The 23,310-nt window shown below is 37.4% G+C and overlaps 1 protein-coding gene across 5 annotated transcripts in view; it reads left to right on the forward strand.

The window, feature by feature from the left end:
* Positions 1 to 23,310, forward strand: part of ASZ1 (ankyrin repeat, SAM and basic leucine zipper domain containing 1) — a 39,498-nt gene that overhangs the window by 7,311 nt on the left and 8,877 nt on the right. For 3 of the 5 annotated variants that reach the window (XM_083815612.1, XM_083815610.1, XM_083815614.1), the window contains exons 4-9: positions 2,910 to 3,021; positions 12,121 to 12,232; positions 12,496 to 12,630; positions 15,083 to 15,195; positions 18,339 to 18,414; positions 18,733 to 18,810. In XM_083815612.1, the coding sequence (XP_083671738.1) occupies positions 2,910 to 3,021; positions 12,121 to 12,232; positions 12,496 to 12,630; positions 15,083 to 15,195; positions 18,339 to 18,414; positions 18,733 to 18,810 (626 nt within the window). The remainder of the gene's footprint in view (positions 1 to 2,909; positions 3,022 to 12,120; positions 12,233 to 12,495; positions 12,631 to 15,082; positions 15,196 to 18,338; positions 18,415 to 18,732; positions 18,811 to 23,310) is intronic. The other 2 variants (XM_083815613.1, XM_083815611.1) reach the window with 1 other exon arrangement.

A 23,310-nucleotide genomic window follows, 5' to 3' on the forward strand; every position in this document is an offset into this window, starting at 1 on the left:
CCTTTGTTCAGCTTTCCAGCTAGTTATGTGCAATAGATTCATCTTTAAGGCCATAGATGCTTCTTCTCCCACTGTAGTTGTTTGCTTTTTGCTCTCCAGCCACTCATCGTTAGCCTTCAAACATGCCAGTTGACCTGCTCATGTGATTGCGCTGTATCTTGTTTCAGACCAAAGTAATAAATAAGCACTAGGTTTTAGGTTAATGATGGGTTTTGATTTCTGTATTTTAAACAACTACACCCTAACAATCAGAAGAGTAGGTCAGATGTCAGGTCTACAAGATGGTGACAAACACTAATTCTCTTCCTCTGGCATTAACTGAAGAAATAATGTGCTTACAGGAGTAGCTGCCCAGTTAATGGGAAACTACTCTAGACTTCTCTAAAACTAGAGCAAAAGTTTTCTATTAAGCGAAAATTACTCCTCAGTGTGTTTGCTAGATCAGGGTTTCTGGCAAGAGTTTAGTGGAACTTCTAGATACTACCAGTTCCTCTCTCTGTTTTTATAGCTCATTAATAACTCTGTCCTGCTTCAACTGTAGTGTTTTCCTTCTGTTTCATTATGTTGGAAAACTTATCCAAGCTCAAGAAAAGATACGGCAATACAGAAGAAACTGATGAAACATGTTACTATGAAGTACATAAAAAGTTCCATGTTTATGGTTGTAGAGAGCTGTAAATTGGGCAGGAACTTCTGTGGGTAGCATTTTCAGCCATCCAGTTAACCAACATGCGTGGCATTTTTTCACCCTGTGACCAGTTGTGTTTGCCCAAAGTGGCACCTTGTTGGGATCAGGTTTCTCAGCTTGTTTCCCTGCTGGTTTGTGTAGTGAAACAGTAGCTAGGGCACAGCAGAGTATTGTCCAGCCAGGAACAGTCTTGCAAGCCATTAATTGATTCAGATCAAGCCAAATGTGTTCAGTACAGCTATGCCACCCTTAAGTCGTACTAAATGTCATCAGTCCTGGTTGTTCTGTATGAGCTGGCAATCACTCGAGTGATCCCGTACTAGTAATGTTATAACCTTATAATCCTAATAATAGCTCTGCCGTTAATCACCTTTTGTCACATTTTAGTTATTCTTTGTACGCTGCTCGCTTAATTTTACCCTAATAGTGGAATGAACTTCGGTAGTCATGACGAATGAGGAGCTAATGGTAGCATTCGCTAGGTGGTGGGATCAGCATGTAGCATCTTGATGGAGTAAATTCATTGTCTCTTCTGTGGTTTTTTTTTTCAGCTAGCCTGACCACAGACTAATCTTTTTTGCGGTCTCTTACCATTTTTTCTGTGCAGAAGAGAAACCCGAGTGTTCTAAGGTGTTTCTTCTTCTCTTGCTTATGTATGACCTGTAGGTAGGCCAGCAGAAATCAACTTCCCACCCTTTCTCACTATCTTAACTACTGAATACAAATACAACTACAGTTTCTTCTTAAATATAATTCCCAGATTAATGATCTTTATTGCTATCTTTTGTTCAAAGTCCAGCCAGCTTTCAGGTCATGTTACTACTGATGACCAGTTTAAATGTTCAGAGTAAGAATCTGTTAGTGAATGAAATTATTTACTGGAAAGTTAATTACTTACCATTAAGAAGTGACTCTATGAAACTTAATTTTTCATTTAATACACTGATGTATGTGTTTCTCAACTTCTATATGAGAAGGTTGAAAGTTACAGAAGGTTGAAGGTTACAGGTTGGTCTTTAAAAACCTAGCTGAATTTAAACACAAACCTAAAGTCTTAAGTTGGAGGAGTCAGAGACAAGAAGTTGTGAGAAGCAAAGAAAGTAGAGCAGATTGCGGTGAAGTATATCTCAAGTTTAAATGCAAAAAATACCTGATCTCTTTTGAAGAATAAAGGTGCTAGTGCATACACAGTCCTGAGATTTCTATAAGAAAGGTAGAAAATATGTTGTAACACTTCAAGCATTGGTCTGAAGTATGTGCAGTTAAAATTATACTTGTTAAATTGCTGAAGGCATGTTTGAACTTGTATGTAAGTTTGTTTAATAAACAAAGTGGGCAGTTGTTCAAATGGTAGTCTTCTAAGCCAAAGAGCTCGCTAAGGTCCTTGAGGTGTGATACTTCCCACATCTGTAGGAGAAAAATAGGAAAGATCTCCCCTGTTCTGTGGGCAAACAGCAGTGGTGTACAGTTCTGATCCATGAGTAAAGGTGGCACGTAACACCCAGCTGGCTTTGGAGCTGGAGCAAATAAATACACTGGTTCCTGATGATGAGTATTCACGTATTGTGGATGTGGATTTAAAGAACGTTCCTCCTTTTGCCATCTTCTTCCTGCCACTACTGCACAATAGTAGTCTAGGTTTGTAAACTGGTTTCCTTTTCCTTCATCCTTTTAATAAAGCCTTGTTACTTGAACTGTCCTTTGTATGGACCTCTGTTCTTCCTATTATTGATGTTGCTATGCGTGTTTTTTTAAAAAGGTTCATGCACTTTTTTTAATTCATTGCAGTTAACTCCCTGTAAGATGTTTCTTCACTTGACTGTGTTTTATGGAGAGGTAGGGAGGAACAGGGAATGAATCTCCTGGTGTGGACCAAGATTTTAGAAACAGATACCTAAATTTAAGCTCCTGCAGGTTTTTTTTCACTACTTAAGCATCCTCACCTTCAGTAGTGGTAGATGTCTCATTCACTTCTGGTGTCATTCACTAGTCTCATTCACTTCTGTCTATGTCTTCACTTTTTAGATGCCTTTATCTTACCTGATAATTCTAGTGACTTTTAGTGGAAGAAAAACAAGTTTCTTACCTTTTTTAAAGTATCTTAGTTTATCAGCACCTGATAAACAAATCTAGCAAATGCAAAAGCTTTTAAAGGAACTTTTGGATTAGCATAGTGTTTGACTTTGTGTATGCAATTCTCTAACTTTAAGTTTCCAAACAGATAAGTACACAGTGCTGATGGCAGCATGTGCTGCTCATGCTTCAGAGGAAAACATCTTGAAGACTGTAGAACTACTACTGTCAAGGAATGTCGACCCTAACCTTACTTGCAGGTACAAAAAAAAAAGTCTTTGAACACTCTGTATTATGTAATATTACGGTGGAGACATTTTTAGACTTCGTTGTTACCACTTAAGATGATGTCTACTTCATTAGCTTTTTGTAACTTTGCTGCTCTGTGTATATACAGAAAGATTAGGGTGCAGGTGTTTTTCTCTTCTAGTATAGTCATTCACCTGAGTAAGAGTGTGATCAATTTTATCAAATTCAAGTGTGTGTGTTTGGTTTTCTTTGTTTTGTTCTGCTTTTTGTTGTTTTTTTTAAGATAATTATTTTAATCCTTTCGGTTGACAATAGTGTAAGCACAAGAAATACATCCTTTGCCTTTCCCAAATCATATTTCTTATTTTGTATAAGGATGTGGGTTAACCCATCAGTTAATTGGTTAATTCTTTATTTAAATTCAGGCTTTGCTTTTGAGCTTTCTGCGATTATCTAGCTATATTCCTTTCACAGATTCCTGTGGAAGAAGTAAACTTCTCTTTAAATAAAAGTTATTCTAGTGCAAGCATGCTTTAATCTCCTTTTAAAAAAAACAGATGACAGTGTTTCTCAAATTACCATGTCATGTCTCAGCAGTCTGAAGCAACGCATTGTGAGCTGTCCGTAGTATGCTGCAGTGCTTCGTTTTAAATCATAAAGAAGGAAATTCTGCGCTGATCCATGATAAACTATCCTCCCTCTGCTGGAAGAAAAAAGATTGTGTTTAGTTCAAATTGAAACTGCTTTTTTTTCACTTGACTGAAATTAATTTTTTTATACCACAGCTCTTTCACCTCTTTACCACATTGCCTAAAATATGTGGACTGTGTAATGATACAAAAAGAACAGAATTGGAGGCCTGTTGATTCTTACTAAAAGAATTCAATTGATTTGCTGGGACCTGACCCTCACTGTAATCATAGTACTGATAGATGGGGAATAATAATAATAACGATTTTAAAAAAAGTTGTGCTGAAGTGGCACTGATCTACAGTACCAAAATTAAATGCCCCATTCATTCTTTATAGGCTAAAAATTGCTCATGAAATAAGAGAAAACTGCAAACTCTGAAATAATTACAATTTGTTGCCCTCGGATAGCTGGGTGTTTAAATGTCCTGCTTGAAAAAATGGGGGAAGTCTTTGCGTTATACAACTTTGCCCTGGGTGTTTGAAAACATAAGCTAAAGCTGAAAGTTTACACTTAAAAAGGCCTTTGGCTGAACTTTGAAGAAAAAAGATTGGCTTCTGACACAAGAGTTGGGAATTTTAAGGACAAAGCCTTATTTATAAACTCAATGTGTGTTTTGCATAGTTGATCTTATTTATTTACTATCTCTCTTTGTTCCCTAAGACCTTGTGCTAACATGTGAGTTAATACTCGCGTATTACCAGATCCAGTGTCCAGTTGTGGTAGTTCTTGCTTTCTCAAATGAGAAGGTGACTGACAATCCAAAATGTAGCATTTCAACCCAACAAAAGTAGAAGTTAGATGACAAGAGTTGGATTTTTTTCAAAAATCTTCATGCTGCCTTTTTTCCCTTGCCAGTATTTGACTTCCATGCATGTTGCTCCATTATTAGAATTGCTTAGGAAGCTTAGCTGCTGCTTTGTGGGGGCTTCTTCCAATGTGCTCAGAAACACAAGGATGAAACCCATCAGACCTGGTTCTGTGAAGATTATGAAACAAAATAGATACTCTGCATGGCACTCAAGTCCTGCTTCACCCATTCTGTTAGAGCAAGCAGAGTGTTCTATAAGAGGACATCCGAACTGTCAGTGAATTAAGATTATTGTGAGTCTTCACTATGCAATCAGTTTACTGCATATTAAGAACTAAAATTTACATTATTTGGTTGTCTCAGCACTTAAAAAGCAGTGATTTTAGGAATCTTCCTTTGCATTCACCAGCAACTGAAATGTATGTAAATTCACAGCTGAAAATTTAACTGTGGTGTAAGGTAGAGCTTGATACTTGTTCTTTCTCTGTTGATCTGGCAGAGAAGCCATATGGATTGTTCTTTGATTTCACATCGTATGGAGATGATAAACAGAAATCTGCAAATCCTTTTGACTAATTCTTGAAGTGTGCGTGATGAGGTGGAAGACCACTGAAAAATAACTTATTTGAAATTCAGTCTAAGAAAGAAGACAAGCTTAAGACTGGATAGGTAAACGGTTTCTTTGCAGTAGAGTAGAGCACGAAGGAGAAAGTATTAAGCAGAGTAACTTCCGTTATTTTTGCTGAATTAAAATCAGGAACTAAATACTGGTGTCTGTGAAAACAGTTTTATCGAGAAGGTAGTATATGAAAGTAGCAGTGCCAACTGAAGAGTTTTGAAAGACAAACAAGCAAGGTATTGGATAGGCGAAATGGGAAGGTGTTGTAAGACGTGCTCTTGTATAGTAATCTTTGCAGAGCTGCTGTACTCTGAGTGCTTCATTTAAGTGAATGCTAGCTTGAGAAATTAGCTGTTTTTATCTTGTACAATTTACCTCCCTCTTGCTCTAAAATGTAAATGATATACTTAAGACTTTTGTAAGTCCTGGAAATATTTAAGCAGACTCTTTGTCATTTGTTCGGTTTCCTTTTTTTAAAACTTCTTTTAACGTGCAGAGCTTTCTAAAAGGTACACTGGTTTTATTAATATTAACCCGTGACTTCATTTTAGACAGAAGTAAAAGGTATGAGCAACTGACAACTATATCACAGAACAATTCCTAGGATTGTATTTCATAGGTTGTTTAGTAAACTTGGGTTTTAGTGACGATATCTTCCAAATTCTTGTTTATATAAGTACAATAAAAGAAACCTAATGGCTTTGCAGGTAAGGGCAGTGTTTTGAGTTGATGTTTCATGCCAATAGACTTTTTGTTGAAGGACATACAAATAGGTGATGACTGAAACTTCATTTACTTTGAAATAAGTTCTTTGTTTTGTGTTCTCTATGGGATGTGCGTGGCTCATGGCTCAATCTTAAAATTTCTAGCATAGTTGAGTCCTGGTCAATGACCAAGACCATGTTTCTGCTTTAAACTGGTTATGAATTTTGTGTCTGTTTGGAGAAAATCCTTAAAAAGCCTTTTTGTTTGCAAGTATTGTAACACTAGACTTTTGTTCTGTCTTGTTATACTTGTGTTGTGCAGATTAAAAATAGAGATTGAAGCATACTGTTATGTACAGCAATGCATGCACATTAAAACACAATCACTGTTCAGGTCTGGTGTTAAATTGCCTATATTAGTTCACTTCTGCTTACGTTTGGAGGAGTTTTAAGCAGTATCAAGAAACTGTTTCACAATGGAAGTTTTTAGACTACTTTGCTCTCTTGAGAAAATCATAGAACCATTTAGTTTGGAAAAGACGTCTAAAATCATCAAGTCCAACTGTAAATATAGATGATAATGGGAGGGTAAAATTTTCATCTCAGTATTGCCCAGTTCACAAGGTAGGTCTCTCTTCAGGTTGCGTAGTCAGAATAAAGCAATTGTGTAACACCTCAGTTTTAGCAAGATATTTATTGCTACTGATAAGATAGTAAGTCTGCATTGCTGCATAATAATTTTAAAGACCTTGACGTTATCTTGGTGTGATAGTTAACTACGCCAAACAACTAATAGTACATCTCAGTAAAGGCAAATAGCTTGGGAAAAATTAATGCACTACAGTGTGTTTTATGGCCAGGGCAAGAAAATCAGGGCATTTAATACTGATTGAGTAAAGATCTTTGATCTTCAGCAAGAAAAGTATTCTGTGATACTGCATATTAGATCTTGTTAGTTTGAGAGGGTTTCTTATTCTAGCACTATGAACTCACAGAAAGACATTTTATTATGTTGGTCAAACATCAGTACAGAGGGACTAAATATTTAAAAAAAAAATCAGATGGAAAATTACACTTAAAGTACTGTGTTCATTTGGGCTATAACCATGTATGTCTTCCCTCCTTTTACTGAAGTTAGGAAAAAGTCAAAAGCACAGTAAATGTGTGAGTTAAAAGCCGTTCTTCCTAACTTACGAAGTGTTGAAGCTTGTTCATCACCCCTTTTGGTAGTGGGAAGGAGTCTAGACACAGAAATGGATGATTTGGAAGACTGTACTACTTTCAGCTAGTATTGAATGTACAGTGGTACTACCAGGCTTGGTACTGTTAATCAGAGGCAGAGATTTAAGATACTCTGGGACAGTACCAGTGTTAGACACTGTGTTCTCAGAAAGCCTGTTGAAAAATATATCTTCATGTCTTGGGATGTCCCCTGAGCAGCCTTTCTGTAAAACAGAAACAAAACCTGCACTGCGATCCATTAGGATTATACCAGCAACGTTCCGTCTCAAGTATGTTCAACTTTCGGTGGTAGTGTTCACTGTTCATAGTTATTTGCATAGAATTGGTGGTGGTGTTTTTTTTCCATGTGATGATGTGGATTACTTATTTGTTTTTCTCTTTTACATCAGAATATGCTGTGTCTTTAGCTAAACTAGTTTGCTTGTAAAAATGGGACAGTGTGAGGAGGTAGAAGGACAGGGCAGGATGATTGAACATGTCATAGCATTTGCAATCCCCACTGTTAATTTTTATGCTAATCACATTTATAATCACATCCTTTTTATACTTCTAGTTGTATGAAGATTGCTTTGTCTACTTTTTCATCTTCTGTGTTCTGTAGAACTTACGTATCTATTTCCTATCTGTTTTACAAGAATTATGTAAACATTGAGAAGCAGAAAGATAAAAGAATGGTGATCTAAAATGAAGTCTGAAACTAAGCCTGACGTGTTCTACCCCAGCCTTCTTACTAGAACTATGTGCTTAATACTCCTAACAAGTTCTCGTTCAAGAAGGTAGAATGCTCTTCTGCCACCTTGCTTTTAAAAAGGTAGTGCTTTTTTAAATTAAAAAAAAAAGGTATATTGCAGCTCACAATACGCTAAAGTATGATCTTCCAATCCTGTTTGTTGTACAGAGTTTTCCACTTCACTCCTTATAATCCCAGTAAGCTTGAAAAGGGACAGATAGCTTTACTTCTCTTACTACAGGCAAACTGTTACTGTTTCCTTTCTCGGTTATTCTCAGTTACAAGCATAACATACATCACTGGAGTTAAGAAACTGACTCCAAAAGCTTCTGAAGATGCTTCTTGGTTTTCCTGAACCAGTATTCAGTTTGAAGATGAACCGATTAAAACATTAGTGTTTTGTAGCATTTCCTCTCCTTGGGGTCTCAAGAAGAAAATATTAGAGACTAAGCTGATAAGGTTGTTTACTACCTGCTGGTTTTTTCTAATGTTAATGATACATGTTAGATAATGTTAGTTCTAGGAAATAAACATCTGTCCAGTTGTGAGACTTCAAATGCAACTTATGCTTTTCAAGATCACCAAGCTGCATTACTGAACTTTGTACAAATATCTCTTTGATGGAAAGAAACACGTGTCTGGATGGAAGATATCTCTTCCTTTCCTCCCTCATTGGCAATCTTCTAGAAAGCTGGACTTTGTTTTGCTTGAGAGAGTGATTCCAACCATAAGAATGTGTATATGTGAGATATGGTGAATTCTGCACCGCAGGTTCAACTTACATCATACTTTATTAATAAGTTTTTTATGTTCATTTTAGATTTGTATCTATTTTATATTGACTAACCCTTGAGTATTATGTCCAGCATGGGCAAATACCATGTAGCAAATTGCGCAACGCCAAAGGACTTCACAGGTTCTTGCAAAACAGGTACACAGGTACTTCTGCAAGCCAGGTTGCTGAAACCAGAGTGTCTGCAAGGCTCCTCAAAATGAAGAGAGAATTCTTCAGATCACTTACTTGGATTGTTATCACTGTACTTCGTGTATGTTTTTTTAGATTGTGGTAAGATGTACCGTGTCGTCAACAAGAAACAATGGATTTTTTTTGTTATCTTACACATTGCAGTTCTATTTGCAGGTGTTTTTTGTTTTGTTTTTTTTTACAGGGCTGGGATAGCAAAGTTGTTTGTTTTATTCCCTAAAGCTCGTCTCCCACTTCTGGGCGTACATGTAAGTGGGTTTTGCTTTCCAAAGCTGTGGTTTTGTCTAAGATGTGGCATGGTATCCCCTCATAGATTCTGCTGTGTAAACGCGGTTGCATATTTATGCAGTGCTGTAAGTGTTTCCACCCTGAAACAGGCTGTACCTGTTTAGTTTAAGTCAGAATTGCCTATTTGTGTTGGTGGACCTTTTAAACATCACATTTATTGGGTTTTACTTAGAAAGGGAGAAGTACTTTCTCAGTGCCTTCCATGTCATTGAGTTGTTGCCTTGATTTCAGATGCTGTCTCTGCAGTACTGTGCAGTTGTAGCCTCTACATGTTGTACTTTGGAGAAAAGAGTATTTTGTTGCCTCTGGACTTTTGTTCAGTATTTTTTCTTTGAAAAAGCAGAAGATAACTGTGAGGTAGTAGCAGTGTGCAAGTTTCAAAAAATATATATATATATATATTATATTAGAAGCAGAATAAATGAAAATGGATGTGAATGTACTGTTCTTGCAAACAGAAATACTTCAAAGGTGGTAGCATGAAAAGTCTGTCACAGACAATCACCAAATAGAAATAAGTGTGGGAAGTAGTATCAGCATTGGGCAGGTAACTTTTGATTCTGTTGCTACAAATTAGGTTGTAATCAACTTCTATTGTTTAAAATAATGATGTCGATGTTTATAGGTATCTGTATGTGTCTCTATGTAGTCATTGTGTATATATATAGCATTATTTAGTTAAGTTAGAAGGACTGACTATAGAGTGTTTTTCTCTGTTTTTGTAGTAATCTTGATAGCATTGTAGGATAATTAAGGTCAGAAGGGACATCAGGAGATCTTTAGTCCAGCATTTTCCTTAAAGCTACCTCTGCCATGACATAAGGCTGGGTTACTGTCTGGCCTCAAAAACTGGTGAAGACAGAGACCAGAAAACTTCTTTGTGCAACTGGTTCCATCAATTGACTGTCCCCTATTATAAGAAAAATATTTTCTTATATTCAGTCAGAACTTCTACTTTTGAGAAGGTTGATGGGCTAAAATGAATTAGTTAGAGACTAGTGCAAATCTCTTCTTAATTTCATTACCGGATTTTTCTCCTGTTAAATGTGTTTTGAGAAGGTGTAGTTACCTTTTGTTTTCCTGATTTCCAAGTAATAGATGTTTTATTCACTCTATCGTAAGGTTTCTTCACATTTATATGCCTGTTTTTTTCAGTAGACTTTCAACTGTGCTTGCGTAAGACAAAATATTAACCTAACAGAACCTTTTGTGAATAAGAAATAACAAAACAAAAAAAAAGATGAGCAGTGCCATAGTTCTATCCATATTCTTGAAGTAGGCAGAAAGCATTTTAAGGCATCTGCTTTGGTATACATATGCTTTTCGGGGTCCCTCTGGTGGTCAACATTATACTTAAGAAACTGTTAAAGTTCAGGAAAGTCCCTCAAATTGCATCCTCGCAACATAAAATAAACTTTTGACAGCAAATTCTTGTCGTAGAGCTGTACATTAAAAATATATAACACTTTCAGGAAAAAAAATTGCATTTTAAGATACAGTAAATAGTAATCAGACATCATTAGTAAAATATTTCAGCTTGTAACTTTTTAATTCATAGCAACGAGAAAATCAACTCTCCTCCAACACGTTTCAATTCTGTGGTCTTATTCCGCTAAAGAGTAAGTGTCAGGCATCTCAAAAAATACTTGTCTAAATGGAAACATTTGAGGAATATTTTTTTCTTTCAGAATATTCAAACCAATCCGCTGTGGTTTCATTTTACAACCATAAAAAAGTATCTAAGTAGAAGCATAAGATCAGTAGACTGTTGTCAGCACAGTTCTGGGATATAAAAAAAATAATGGGAAAGATAGTGTCTGTAAGTACTTCATACTTGGGCAACTGCAAGAAATAATTTTATGTATATATACATATGTGTGTGTATGTATTTACATAATATACCTGTGTATGTATAGGGAGAGAAAGTGGCAACACTTCAGGGAACAGAGAACAAAAATGAGGCGAAGGACAAAAATATTTTGATACACATTTATTTTTACCATTTAAAAACTTAAAAAAAAAAAAATTAAAAAAAACTTAAAAACTTTAAAAAAAAATTAAAAAACTTACCATTTAAAAACTTTAAAAATACCGTTTAAAAAGATACTTAGTGTGGCGTTTCTCTGTAATTTTCTGAAGACTTTACCTGAGTATACCCAGGTAACATTTTGAACGTTAATTGTGCTCATGCATCCTGCACTCACATTGCAGCTGTGCACGCTCACAGGAGTTGCGTGACCTGTGATTCTTGGCTTATATTGTTTTCACCAGAGATAATTTTGCAAGTATATCCATAGTTGTTATTTTTAACCAAATAGTTAATGAGAAGAATATTATGATTTACAACTTGCCTTCCACAAAACTGCAGTACATCTCTTTGGAACTTTCAATTTAAATTAAACCATGTATAGAATTAATCACTTTAACTGTGTTTCTCTAAAAAAAAAAAAAAAAACCAGTATTTGAACTAAAAAGTGAAGGTGCTACTTTTTTTTTTTTTTTCCCCTGAGTTGATGAGAAGAATGGGCAAATTGGTAATACTCTCTGCTTTTAATAAGGTGTGGAAACACTGATCTACAGCTGTGCTTACTCCCTGACTAAGCTGCTCCATGTGCTAAATGAGAGGCCCACCACTGGGTCTCTGGTAGCATCAAGAGAGATGGTCTTTTAAAAAAAAAAAAAAAAAGTCATGTAGTTAAGAATCAAATCAGAAATGGCTTAGTCACCAAGTTCCTGTGTTTCATGTCTGGGAAGTGTTAAGGATATTTTTGTTTTAATGCAGCATTTGACTCGACTTCCTTTCATTTAGAAAATAAATGCCAACTCTTAAAATGCTTTAAAAATGCTAACTGATATAAATAAGTTGCTGAATCTCTATGTTCTGTTAAACTGAACCTTGTGGTAAAGTGTGAATGTGGTGTCATGGGCTTTCTTCCTATGAATTGCTGTAGACATAGACCATCTTCACTGAATTGAGGAGCCCTCCTTGATAATGCAGTGAGATTTTAACATCTTGATGTTCTTGTCCCCATTCCTTTCAGGAGACAAATGACTCCATTGATGTATGCAGCTAGAAAAGGCTATTCTCGTGTTGTTGGTCTTCTTGTTGCTCATGGATCACACATAAATGCCCAAGATGAAAATGGATATTCAGTAAGTGATTTACTTCCATGTATTTTAACTAAAGTTTAAAAAATAATTTAAAAGCAGGAACCCATAAGCTTGTTTCTAGTGTAGCTTCCTCAAAAATACTCAGTTACACTCCTTTACCATCACCTTGAGATTGTTTTGCACTTTGTCTCCAGATTCTGGCATGTAAGAAGTTACGAAGGTTGTATTATTGATTGAACCTCCTATTCTTTTTTTTTTTTTGCTTCATATGTAAACTTGATAAAAACAAAACTGTTCTTATGCAGGCATTAATATGGGCAGCACACCACGGACATAAAAACGTCATTTTTAAGTTGTTGGAGCTTGGAGCTGACAAAAATCTGCAGACTAAGGATGAGAAGACAGCAGCAGAGCTAGCAAAAATCAATAAACATTCAGAGGTACTTACTTCACTTCTTCTTGAGATGCAGATTCTGTGGGTTGGGTTTATTTCGTTGTTTGTTTGAGATTGCCTCAAAAAACTTCTGTAGAAGTGTTACTTTAATAACTAAACTGTAGCAGCTAGTTGCATACATTTCCTGTTCCATCTGCGCTGACTATTTTCTGTTATATCCCAACTTGTGACAGTGCTTTCAATGCTTTTAAGGGTTTTTGTTTTTTTTTAAGTTTTGGGATAATTCCCTTTTTTCTCTAGAATCCTTGACTTTGAAACACAGATTTGACAAGGGATTATTACTGTCAGTACTGTTGATATGAGAAGTAGTAAAATAATGTGTTTTCTTCTGTATGCCCAAGTGTGTGAGAGAATGCAGATACTAAACTATTTTGCAGTGTATAGTTTCTGATTGAATTTGGAAGGTAAAAGGCTAAAGCTAAAAGGGGGAAAAGGGGAGTCAGCGGTATGTACTGGCTGTCTTCCAAATATGTTCTCAGGAGAGAAGACAGTCTAAAACAACATAAATTGGTCATCAGATCATTGGAAGAGCAGCAACTCATTAGCAGTGTAAAGAGAGCTGCTGAAAACAGCATATATTTTCCTAAAATAAATCTGCTTACTGTTGTTGGTGGATGATGCATGGTGGATCAGACAAACCAGGCTCATGTATTTTGCTTTGAGTTGCTCTTGCCAGTGATGTGGGTTTTTGCAGTGTCTCTTTAAGAATGTTACTCACTTTAGTGAATTGGGATTCACTGTAATTAGATTTTTTTTCTTTTTTATTGTTGTTGTTTCTTGTAAGGCTACAGGGCTAGGCAGGAGCAAAAGTGTTAACTATGCACAAAGTTGTCAGCGTAGGCTAGCAAGATCAGTGTATGAGGCTCAGTGATCTGTCAACTCAGGTTACTGAAAGGGGCTACAAATGCTTTCTGCCTTTGATAAATGACTTGTTCAGCAGGCTGTGGCCATATAATCTTATAACATGACTGTGACATAAAGGGAGAACAGGCTACTCCCGTTTCAAAGGTGGGTCTTGCCTCTTGACCTGTGAGGTGCTAGCTTTTGTACAGTTACTGCAAAGTCTTGCAGATGTTACCGAGATATTTAATGGTCCTGAGCTCCAGATCAGGAGTCTGCTCTTCAGCCTGTTGGCAGCACCATGGGTTGTCACATAGGCTGTGGCTGCAGAAACTAGATCTGGGAGGACGCTTATTTTCTTCCTTGCATATTGTACAAACTTTTGCTGGGATGGAGTTTTTCTTCCTAGCAGCTCACATGGTGTTGTTTTAGATTTGTGACCCGAACGGTGTTGGTGCCACAGCAGTGGTTTGGCTGTTGCTGAACAGTGCTTACGCAGCGTCACTTTATGCACGTGCACCTTTGCTGTTTGTCACTCTTCCCCTGCCAGTGAGTAGGCTGGTGGGAGCACAGCTGGGTGAGCTGAACTGAATTGAACTGACCAAGGAATTGTTCCACATATGTAACATCCTGCTCAGCCAGGAAAAAAAAGGGGGGGGGAGGGGGGCTGTTGCAAAGTAGGTATTTGTTAGAGACTGGCTGGGCTTCGGTCTACTACTGGGAGGTGGTGAGTTACCTTTGCATCACTTGCTTTTTTTTGTTTCTTATATTTCTTCACTAATTAAACTTCATCTTGACCCACTTTTTTTTCTTGCTTTTGGTCTTCCACTTCTATCCCATCACTTTATGGGGAGTGAGCAAGCAACCACGTGGGGGCCTTGTTCGCTAGCCAGAGTCAGTCTGCCGTGTACATATGTGTGTGTATGTGTGTGTGCAGAAAAAACTGGCTGGTCACCTGAATTTCAGAAGAGTGGTCTCACCATTCCTTTGGTCTTTTGGGTGTTCTACTTGTTCTGCTAGATTCTCTAGTAACTAACTCATGCGGGGGCAATTCAATTTCTGGAATCCATCACCGATGCATAATGATATATGACAGAAGGCTTGCATCTTAGTTGAAAGAATCCTTGTCCATCAGGTACAGTTAACTTAGATCATCAGTTATAAACTGCTAAATGTTGGGTCCATGTATGCGCTGGAAATGCAGGTGTTAAAACAGCTTTATGCTTTAAGCTCTTCAGAGAACTTACTCCCTTGAGGGTGTAGAACTCTTGTCTACAAACCGCTAATAACTACGTTGGTGTACTGCTGCTTCTGAAAAGCCGGATGCTAGCTCTTCTAGGACTACATTACATGCATTCTCTTGCTTTGCATCAGTTCATTGTTGAGCTTTGATTTTGATTAATTCAGAAATGCTCTTGATAAACTCTGTGGGCTTAGTCTTAACTCCTCACTGTAGTTGTTTTAGAGAGAAGAAATGGCAGATGTTTCATGTTCCCTGTGTGTAGTAATTTATGATAGATCTCTTTGTAGTCTTACTTCTGTGTATTTCTTTATACATTTTAAGTTAAATAATAATTAATTCATTTTGGCTCTTTCAGATTTATAGTTTACTCTCTTTGGCTGTAAATCACTCGCAAGGGAAATACCATGAAACGATTAAGCAAGAGGCTATCTACAAATTTCTGACAGCTGTCCCTGACCACAGAGTTGGGTAAATAAAGTCATAGCGTAACTTTAGTTTATAAACATTCCTGAGAGATTGTATTTGTTCATATCAATGTGATTAAGTTTTACTGATATGTGTTGCATGAATTTTGGAGCACTACCAAGAGTCCACAGTAAGTATATTAATATACTCTAAATTTTTCAAGACCGCATAGTTCCATTGCATTACGAACAATGAGCATGCTCTAGATTTTTCCTTCCTCTGACTTGATGTAAAGTAGAGGCAGAGTCCAGTGCCACTTCAGTTTTTTCAGTGCTATTAAATCTGTGTGCACCCCTGTTAGATACTCCTTGTGTCATTATCTTCATTTGATAGTAAATTCCAACTACTTTCACTGAATGCTTGTTTTCAGTGTTACTCTACCAGGAAGAGTTGTGTCCCGTTCTTTTTTCCATGTGCATTCAGACACTTGTGTTGCCTTGAGGAGGGCCAAACACCTGAGAAAGTCCAGGTGAAATACGAACAGCAGTTAAGCTCCAGAACATTGATATCTGCATGCATCTGACTCTGAACCATGCAGGTGTTCTTTGGGTGAACTGAGCACCTGCTTCAGCAACTTTGAAGATGCCTGATATTGTTTTGTACCAGAACATAAAGCTAAGAAGTCCTCAAGAAACAATCTGCTTTCCTCTGTGAGCTACATAGTTTTCAGAAGACAATTTCCAGAGCCCATAGTCTCTGTGCAGTCTGTTGGTCAGGTTGATTTTCTGTGTCCCTGCTTAGCCAGGTCATGCAGAATTTGAAATGCTGCGGTTCTGTACCATGAGGCTGGCTGTAGGTCACAAGTTAGCAGTTCAGAGGTAGTGTCAGAGCACCTCGTTTCAGACAGAGCCTCATCAGGTTTTGTTGTTAAGAGGAACGCTTACCTCAATAAGATTTTTATCCTCTGGGGCTTCAACTGTGGTCATCTTAGAGGTACTTCGTAGAGCTGAGGGTGAAGGTTTGGCATTGTGGAGTCAATTGTCTGTGTTTCCCTCTTTGTTCTTGCATCTTATTAATAAAATAAGGAAGTAAGTTAGCACCATGCAGCAGTTATCCAAATTCTGTGCTGTTGAAACCTGATGGTGGCTAGAGGACATTCTACCAGTGCCTTGGTAATCTTGATAAGCTTTTAAAGTAAGACACTGAAATCCTGTGGCCTACTTAACAATAGTTTGTGGCAGCCAGATGTCCAACCATGCAGATGTAACTGTATTAAGCAGTTTTGCACTTCTAGGATTTCAGTGCGTTAGTAGGCTTTTTCTAAACTCTACCAGTTTTGTCTGCATCAGTTAAGCATTTCTGGTGATTAGTACGACTCCTGGTTTCAGAAAGCAGTCTCTCTGAGTCTAATGGATGTCTGGCTGTTAAACTGTGTATGTGGGAATAGGTGTTTATCAATTTACACGCACATAAAGAGTGAGTTAGGTTTTTTCATCTAACGATAGTCAAGAAGTACACTGTGCTTTTGTTTACTCCATCATATTTCTTCTGGCTGGGTTCCTCCTTCCTTCCGTTTGTCTACATGACTTTCATCACAGGCATTGCCAGTTGTCTTCTAAATTTCCATTTCCTCTCTAACCTGCTCCTAATGCATCATCTAGTACTGGGTATAAGTTGTGCCCCACAGTGCATGGAACCTGTCATAGTTGCTGCTCTCGTTCATTTCTGATCATTAGGTAGTGAGGGTAGCTTCAGTTGTTGCCTTCTGCTGTCCTAAATGAGAATTGTCCTGGCTCCAGATGCCTGTACTGTTCAAGGAGGCAAACATCTGTGTCAGGAATTTGCTCTCTCAAACTCCTAGACAAGTCTTCTCTAAAGAGTCATCTTGTTGAGAGGCTTTCAAGTAAACATACAGATGCTGAATAAATGTCTTTTCCTTGTACTAAAAGTCTTGAGTGACCAAAAAACTCCCGAAACCTATGCCAACTAGATGCTTTGAGTGCCTAAATAAAAAGCAAAATTGATCGCTGCAGGTTGTTTATCTCCTCTCCCCAGTTTGGGGGCATCGGCTTTACACATTATGTGAATGGATATGTGAATGTATATGCAAATTGCTTACTTCAAAGGCTGGCTGTTGTGGTCTGTGTGGTGAGGGGAAGAGGAATGGGGGGGGGATAATAACACAATTCTGCACAACTTCGTGGTAGGGACAATATCTTCAAACTCTACTAAAACTATTTTAAACTCTTCATATATTTTTGTCTGCTGAAATTGACCCTATATGTCCACAGAATTATCGAGATTCTCAGTGTGCAAACTTGAAATGTTTTCTTACGTATTCAGAAAAGAATTTTTTTTAACAAATTTTAACAGTAGGAACTTAATGACTTAGCCTTTGATGTGAAAAGGAGGCAAACCTTAATTTCAGGGCCAGCAAGAAGAGAGCAAACTATCTCTAAGCTCAAGATTTTGGCAAAGGGTTGCTATTGCAATTGTAGTGGTCCTTTTTGATTTTTGTATCATTTGCTTTTCAGTTTAATTCTGTTCATTACAATTGTTCATCTAATTGTTGAAAGCTGTTTGAACTTTTTAAAATTTTTATATCTTGTATTAATGTGGGGAATTCATGTTTTATCTTTGTTTATAAATGTTAAACTTTAAACTTACTATGAGTTATTCTGCTTCATCAGTCTAACTTCTGAACAGTAGCCTTCTGACAACAAATTTGTTACTGGACTGATTTCTGCTATCTTTAATACAGGCATTCCTGTTTTCTTGATAACGTTTTTTGGTTTAAATAGAACTGGTTTAAAGGGGTAACAGCCGTGGGCTGAATCCAACTTATATGAAGATTAGCTGATAGGAACACACAGTTTATCTTAAACCGCACTTAGAAATCTTTCAGGCTTTTGTGAACAACTTTAAAATTCATTCGGAACGTTTTGCTACTAAAAAGTGACGTTCATTTATGAAAGTAGTTTTCTTTAGGCTTAATTCTACTTAATAGACCAAAAATGAAATTATGCAATTTTGATAGATTAAGCTGCACTCCGTGATGCTTTTGAGAGACTACTGTTATCAGTAGGTACGTGCAGGTTTAGGTCTGACAGTGCTTTGCCTGGGATTTTTTCTATAGCGTATTGTTGAGGTTATCTTTTTGCTTTTATTTTCCATTGTTTTCACCTCAAATCTTACTATATTTACAGTTCCTATTCAACTTTTGATGACATGGAAGTATTTTTGCATGGTCTTGGTCTAGAACACCTAATAGGATTATTGAAGGTAAGATTGTGATTTATCTGCTATCTGTAAAGGAATTGTTGAAAACAAATGCATCTTAAGCATCAGCATAAGTTCTATCACTTTTAGAATATTAATTCAAATAATTGTATTAATTTCAAGTTACATTTGAAGTGTAAAGGTCCACTGCAGTGGATTAATTTTGGTTATTAGTCAGTCACAACACGTGATGTTTCTGAACTGGAGGACTCTTCTGTTTCTTTGTGCAGTTGTTCTTGTATCTGAAAACTGAAATAAAACATAAGTGGGGAAAAACATTAAGTGAAGTCAGTGTTTTCTTTTGAAATTTTTTGATGACAGAAAACCCTTTGCCTTATACAGGAAAGAGATGTATATTTAAGGCAACTTCTGATCATGCAAAAAGAAGAGTTAATACAGGTCAGTTTACTACTCTGAAAATTTTTTCCTTTTTCTTAAATGGCTTTAATATCTTTTCCTTAGAAATGTCTAAATTTTTAAGAATTCTTTAAAGGTCTGTTTTCAAAATCTTATACAGCAACTTGAATTTTAATATATAGAGAGATGTTTTCTGAAGTATGTAATCCCACAGACCAACCTCAAATTCTGAGAGTTGAATTCTTGGATATTCTTTGCCTGAGTATGAAGTGGAGGCCCCCAGTATTCCTTTGCTGTAATGATGTAGCAGTTGGGGTGAGCAGGAAATAGTTCAGTTTGGAATTTTAGTTGATAACTTTGGTAAGTATGTAAGTATGTTTTCCCTGAACAGAAATCAGTGCTAGTATTATCAGTAGATAATCCTAAATAACCCTTTAAATGTGGTCCAGTTTGTGAGGTGGTAGTATCTTTTGCATTGTGGGATCTCATATCCCACACAGACTTGTAAATCCTTAACCAAAAAAAAAAATTTTGATTTCTTACAGTTTACTACATTTGGGAAGCTCGGTATTCCACTGTTGTGTAGGTGAAACTGATAAGATATTGTAAGGTTTCAGTTTGTAGTAGAAATAAGGTGATTGCATTTTCCTTAGACTTATTAGAATTACCACTCTGGGGAAAACTTCCTCTGCTTAAAGGAGGGTGCCATAATGAAATCCAATCTTAGCAGTCTCCTTAAAACAATGTAACTAGTTCAGGCTGCAGGATACTTCCTAGCACTCTGTACCCGATCCAGGATACTGAAGGGGCCTTCTTAAACCAGCTGTCTGAGGCCTGCTTCTTGCTACACATGCTAGCCACATACATCCTCAGTGTAAGCTTTTTTCCCCTACTCTGGTTTGGATACCTTGTTGTTTTACCCTGGGACAGTACCAAAACAGTCATGGTTCCATGGACGCATGTGTTCTAGCAGGCGGAATTAACATTTATCTGCAGCTGTTACTGTTCTTTCAGTGCTGGTGTCGCAAGGATGTTTTGCATGAAGGTTTATCTTGTAACTGAGTAGACCTGGTGTTGTCAGTGTTTTGACAGAGCTCAGAAATACCTGTATTCTCAGAGGGGGTACCTATGGGGAGTTTTGTCGATCAAGAGGTTTCTCTGAGAGTTCATGTAGACATAAATATTACAAGGCATGTCAGCATCTGTGCTTTTCTTGAAGCTTTGGGATTGTGTCTGCTGGGCAGCATCGCAGTGTGGGCTTCATTTGAATCCGTAAAGCCCCCCCTTTACAGGAATTTCACCCTTAAGACATTTTTGTGGTTTTTCTTCTCGTGACTGTGAGCTGCTCTCTCTTGTGATTGCATTAAACTGCAATACATGTTCAAATTGATCGCCTGTTTTGATGTTGTAATCATTGTTACTTGTTATTGTCATGGGGACTTTGGAGGAGGGGGAGGGGATTATGGACTTAAGTGAATAGCTGAGCCTTAGCATTCCTTCACTGAAGAGACTTAATATTTTTCATATAAACTGCTAACTTCTGTTTCAATGTTCTAACATGTTTGGGGCTTCCTATTACAAAGAGAACTTTTGGGGACAAACCAAAATAAATACCTGGATCAGCTGTTCTTGCACAGGAATACCATATCTGCCTCAGCAACAGCAGGAAGCAATACCTGGAAAATAAATCGTGCTTTGTGCATGGACATAAATTAATTAGTCTTCAACTCAGGATTTTTTTTAAATGATATAATGCTCCTGGCTTCTTACCACTTCATAAGTTACCCTAAATTCTTGATTTTAGTTTTAGAGCTCTAGTAACAGTTTCTCCCCACTCCACTGATAGAAAAAATCTAATCTGTTTCCTCATAACTCTAGAGTTGAAAGGTTTTAGTGTGATGGCAGATCTACCACTAACAGCCTGCTCTTTTAAAGAGCCTGGATCTTATTACTGCAAAGATTAATGATGACCTCTGATGGATGCCTCTGAACCATGCTGGTTTTTATCCAAAGAAGTGGAGAAAAAATCCTGTCACTAACATGAGACACTTTCCTCCATCAAACAATATCAGAAAGATATTTTCTCTGTAAATATCTTTATCTGTATTCTACAACAGAGCCTAAACAATGACTCTTTCAAGCTGAAATCCATGCATTCCGTCAAGTTATAAACTGTTCCATACTGAGACAAGTCTGTTCAGTATACTGGGCTGTTTGGTTCTGTGCTTCTTATGACACTTAGATATTTGGGGAGGGGGGCAGGCGGGCATCTTTTTTGAGTATTCATCTCAGAAGACAGTGGCACAAATAATTTTATTTCATGATGCATTTTGGACTGAGAAGGCTCTGTTCTCACGTGTCACATGTCTTAGTTTAGAATAAGAGAAATTGGCATGCTCTTCTGGATTTGAGAAAGCATAATTAAATATTAACAAATCAAGATATATAACCCAAAGGTTTAACTTCATCATTGGAGTTATCTGGTCTGCATACTTCCATATCACAGTACCAGGATTCTCCTTCCTCTTCCACCTTCCCTCACAAAAAAAAAAAAAAAAGCATTTTATATTTGGCAGAATATTTTGAAATTGTTAAAAAAAAAAAAAAAAAAAGTGACCATTTGGGCAATATGGCAAAGACGTGAGACTTAGTGTATAACCTCACGGGTGTTATCTGAGAAGTATGCCGTCTTTTACTTCAGGTAATCTGTTATTCACCTCTTCTTTTATTTCTGTCTAAAGGATGACAGAAAAGTCATGTTGATGCCGGCACGTGGGTTTTCATGGAGTTTTTGGTTTGTTTTTGTTTGAGTGAAGTGTTGTTAGCTGATGTGCCTAAAATTGCATAGTCTATTTAACAGATACAAGCAAGTCCTGGTACAACACTTCTATGTTCTTAAATGTATGGTTACTTCAGCGGGCATTAGTTGGACTGCAGAGTACAATTGAACTTACACCAGCCTAAAAGCTTGCTTATCCATAAAGAAAGAAGAGGGGTTTCATATACTTCTCATTCCTTGCATTTTGTCATCACATGAATGGTCAGATTCTTGGTAAACCCTCCCGTTCAGCATAGATGGGCTGGAAAGGGAAAATATGCCCGCTTTGGGGAGGTAGATTGCACTGATATATCCGCTCTCTTAAATTCTGCACCTAGGACTTCTAGATTCAGAAAGGACTGTGGTGATGGAGGACTTTATCTATAACGATTTTTATGACACTCCTTACATAATAAGCCATATCTTCAAGGTGTGGTGGTGCTCAGTCAACTGATTTGCTCACAGAACAAAGTTGTTTTATTTTCAGGGATACAAATTACATCATAGTCTTGATACACTGATCAGAAAGCCGTATCCTGACGTTTGTTCCAGGAATGAGAAGATTGCATCAAAATCAATTCCAGTTATCTTAATACTTCCTGCTTTAAGCCAGATATTTTTAATACTCAAGAGTAACTGCCACTCTGTCCTTGGAAGAGTTTATTTGATGTGTTAATCATAACTAAAAGTAAATTTGCTGCTCATAAATCAGGTTACTGCTGTTAGATGTCACTTCGCTTTGTAAACATTAAAAAAATATTAGTTCATACTAGATAGGGCATCTCAAGAAAAAGTTGAGAACTAATAAATTTACAGCTCCACATAAAAAAATTTATTTCTAGAAAATCCAGATTTTTCTCTCTTAAGGCTGCTAGTGATGTTTATCAAAGAGACTTGAGTACAATTTGTTCAGGAACCCATGAAAACCTAATGGAAATTGCTGAAGTTAGATCTGTAGTTGTCTGTAGATCTATAACATCTGTTTGAAATGTCTGAAGAGAACTTGTGATCTTATAGTTACGTGATATCTGTCACTTTTTGAACACCTAGCAGAGAACTTCGGAAACTGCTTTTATGGAGCCATGATGAACGCTGACCATCAAAAACTTGTGTCTCATGTAAACCGTTTCTCTGGGCACCTTCTTGTCTGTAGGACTGCTGCCTGGCACCATCCATGGCAGAGAGACTGCCTGGCATTTTGATCTGATGTGTATTGCCAGCTGGTCATTCAAAATTCTTCCTGCAATCATAGAGAGGGTTGGAAGGGACCTCAAAGACCAACCAGTTCCAACCCCCTGCCCTTGGTAGGGACACCTCCCACCAGACCAGGTTGCCCAAAGCCCTGTCCATCCACAGCTTCTCTGGGAAACCCATTCCAGTGCCTCACCACCCTCTGAGTGAAGAATTTCTTCCTTATATCTAATCTAAATCTACTCTCTTTCAGTTTAAAGCCATTACTCCTTGTCCTATCACTACACTCCCTGACAAAGAGTCTCTCCCTAGCTTTTCTGTAGGCCCCCTTTAGGTACTGGCCTATAGTACCTATAGAAGGCTGCTATAAGGTCTCCCCAGAGCCTTCTCTTCTCCAGGCTGAACAACCCCAGCTCTCTCAGCCTGTCTTCATGGGAGAGGTGCTCCAGCCTCTGATAATCTTTGTGGTTCTCCTCTGGACTCATTCTAATACTTCCATGTCCTTCTTGTGCTGGAGGCCGCAGAGCTGCACA

Source organism: Anser anser (genome assembly GCF_964211835.1).
Source record: "Anser anser genome assembly, chromosome: 1".
NCBI lineage: Eukaryota > Metazoa > Chordata > Aves > Anseriformes > Anatidae > Anser > Anser anser.